Raw genomic sequence first — 2,989 nt, forward strand, 5'->3', positions numbered from 1 at the left:
ATTATATTGTTGGTTGAATAAGCAACTTGTGAACTGTTGTTGGACAACATAGAACTTCTAATTCTAAAAGCACCATTTGAATATTGTAGGCACTTCGCTTGTTCTGTTGACGCTGCTACCATTGTGCTCCGCCGCCGTTCCTCCACAACAAGCAAAATCCCTTCAATTTTAGGTGAGTCTTATTCCTTATTTCATCTTATTCCTAATTTCATGATTTATACTTGGTAGTTCTCAATTGTTATGTTGATTGCATAAATCAATAATTTTGATGAATTGATATAGGTTATGGAGAAATTTTTAAAATGAAGTGTTGAGTCTTCTAAGAATTCTATGGAAGAAAATAGCAAGAAAAAATATTCTCGTGTTGAATTCAACCAGGATGATGTTGTTAGTGACCCTGGGCTACGCAAACCAATAAATGAATTTGATGTTTCAATTAAAGATCAGATTCGAAGAGAATATTTGATTAGAGGACCTTGTCAACCATTTGGTCATAGTTATCCCCAAAGACAATTTGGTAAAGAGCATAGAAGTTTCCAAGTTGCTTGGTTTAAAAAATTTTCATGGTTAGAGTGCAATATATCAAAAGATGCAGCTTTTTGTTTTTGGTGCTATCTCTTTAAAAATTCTCATAGAGGATGTCGAGTTGGAGATGAGACATTTACTAATTCAGGGATGCATAATTGGAGAAAAAAATGGAAGTATTTAATACGCATGTTGGTGGTTTAGCTAGTGCTCACAATGATGCAAGAATACAACTTGAGGCTTTTCAAAATCAACGATAAAGTGTGTCACATTTGCTACAAGCACAGGGACGTGGAATGGAGATTGCATATCGCACTCGATTAACGACAACTTTGGATGTTACACGCTTTCTTTTGAAACAAGGTTTGCCTTTCCGTGGACATGACGAGTCATTGAGTTCCTCAAATAAAGGTAACTTTCTTGAATTGATTGAGTGGTATACCCAAAGAAATGATGACGTTGCTAAGACAATGAATGAAAATGCCCCTGGAAACAATCAAATGAAATCTCCAACAGTTCAAAAGGATTTAACACGGGCTTGTGCTGCTGAAGTCACAAATTTCATTCTTAATGATATGAAAGACAATATATTTTCTCTTATGGTTGATGAGTGTTGAGACATTTCAGTCAAAGAGCAAATGGGAGTTGTTTTAAGATACGTGAACAAACATGGATGTGTTATTGAAAGATTTCTTGCTATTGTACATGTGTCTGATACTTCTGCTATTTCTTTGAAGAAGGCAATTGATGAATTGTTTGCAAAACATAAGTTGTCATTATCAAGATTGAGAGGTCAAGGATATGACGGAGCTTCAAATATGCGAGGTGAGTATAATGGATTGAAGGCTCTCATATTGAAGGAAAATTCATCTGCAAGGTATGTCCATTGTTTTGCTCACCAACTTCAACTAGTTGTTGTTGCAGTTGCTAAAAGCAATCGAATTGTGAGTGATTTCTTCCAATATGTTACTATGATTGTGAATATTACTGGAGCTTCATGCAAAAGAAAAGATAAGTTTAGACAACTTGAACATGATAAACTTGTAGAATGTTTGGAGAAAGGAGATATTGTTAGTGGTAAAGGAAAAAAAAAATCAAGAAATCAGTTTAAAACGACCAGGGGATACTCGTTGGGGTTCACATTACATGACTATTATCCATTTGATGTCTACATGGACTTCTGTTTTACAAGTGCTTGAAAATGTGTATGATGATGGCACTAATGATGATAATAATGGTATCGCCGCCAATTTGATTGATAAGATGGAGAGTTATGAATTTGTGTTTGTGATGCATTTGATGAAATCTTTATTAGGAATCACAAATGAATTGTCGCTTGCCTTACAACCAAAGGATCAAAACATTGTACTAGCTATCAGTTTGATCAAGACAATGAAAGTTCGATTACAAAAATTGAGAGAGGAAGGATGGGAGAATTTTTTTGGATGCCGTCAACAAATTTTGTAGTAACCATATGATCCCAATATCGAATATGGAAAAAAATATGAGAACTCGTGGTCGCAACAGACGTAATGGACAAATGATTACTAATTTTCATCACTATCGTGTTGAAATTTTTTGTGAGGTATTATTTCTAAATATTTTATTAAATTTTAATTTTCTAATAATGTTTTTATTCATTTTTTTATTGTTACAATATTAGGTTCTTGATATGATGGTTCAAGAGATGAATAATCGGTTTTCAGAATCAAGTACGGAGGTACTTACTTGCATTGCTTGCTTAGATCCAAAGGACTCTTTTTCTCAATTTAATATTGGTAAGCTACTCCGCCTTGTTGAACTTTATCCGGAGGACTTTTCATTGACTGATCGTGTAATACTTGAGGACCAACTTGAGACTTACATTCAAAATGTGCGAGGAGAATTTTCTATGATTGAAGATTTGGGAAGTCTTGCTAAAAAGATGGTTGAAACGGGCAAGAATACATTTTTTTCATTGGTTTATCGTTTGATCGAATTAGCATTGGTTTTACCAGTTGCAACTGCTTTTGTTGAAAAGGTTTTTTCTGCTATAAAAATTATCAAGACTGATTTGCGTAATAGGATGGGGGATGAATGGATGAATGACAGTTTGGTAGTATACATCGAGAAGGATATTTTTGCCACAATTGAAAATGAACAAATTTTACAACATTTTCAACAGATGAACACTCATAGGATACAGTTGCCTCCTCTTGTTTGTATGTTCGGATATGGTACTAGTTTAAGTATCAAAAAATAATTACTTTATTGGTATGCACATGTTTTTATATCTGTATCATTAACATTATTAATTCAGTACTTTTATCTTTTGATATATTTATTTGATAGTAAAAAATATTTTTAGTCTCTTTTTTGAGCACCCCTCTAAATATTTGTCTGGATCCGCCACTGTTTGCGCGCATACTAATTAGATCCGAGGTAGCTAATCTCGAACCTATTAGGAACTAGGCCCGTTTCCTTG

The 2,989-nt window shown here is 34.0% G+C and overlaps 1 protein-coding gene across 1 annotated transcript; it reads left to right on the top strand.

Annotated features, from left to right (window-relative positions):
- The first annotated feature begins 821 nt into the window (after positions 1-821).
- LOC121999551 (zinc finger MYM-type protein 1-like) lies at positions 822-2,767 on the top strand. The gene is made up of 4 exons (XM_042554214.1): positions 822-936; positions 1,153-1,602; positions 1,718-1,890; positions 2,189-2,767. Exons 1-4 carry the CDS (start codon positions 822-824, stop codon positions 2,765-2,767), a joined length of 1,317 nt encoding a protein of 438 aa, XP_042410148.1.
- The last annotated feature ends 222 nt before the right edge of the window (positions 2,768-2,989 follow it).

This window comes from Zingiber officinale, chromosome 7A (assembly GCF_018446385.1).
Source record: "Zingiber officinale cultivar Zhangliang chromosome 7A, Zo_v1.1, whole genome shotgun sequence".
In the NCBI taxonomy this organism is placed as follows: Eukaryota; Viridiplantae; Streptophyta; class Magnoliopsida; order Zingiberales; family Zingiberaceae; genus Zingiber; species Zingiber officinale.

Bases quoted from the DNA above. Each gene is read 5' to 3' on its own strand.
- LOC121999551 (XM_042554214.1), top strand. From the start codon at position 822: ATGGAGATTGCATATCGCACTCGATTAACGACAACTTTGGATGTTACA. The intron at 1,603-1,717 runs GTAAAGGAAAAA...CTGTTTTACAAG, and splicing joins GAAAGGAGATATTGTTAGTG to TGCTTGAAAATGTGTATGAT. The intron at 1,891-2,188 runs GTACTAGCTATC...TTACAATATTAG, and splicing joins AACCAAAGGATCAAAACATT to GTTCTTGATATGATGGTTCA.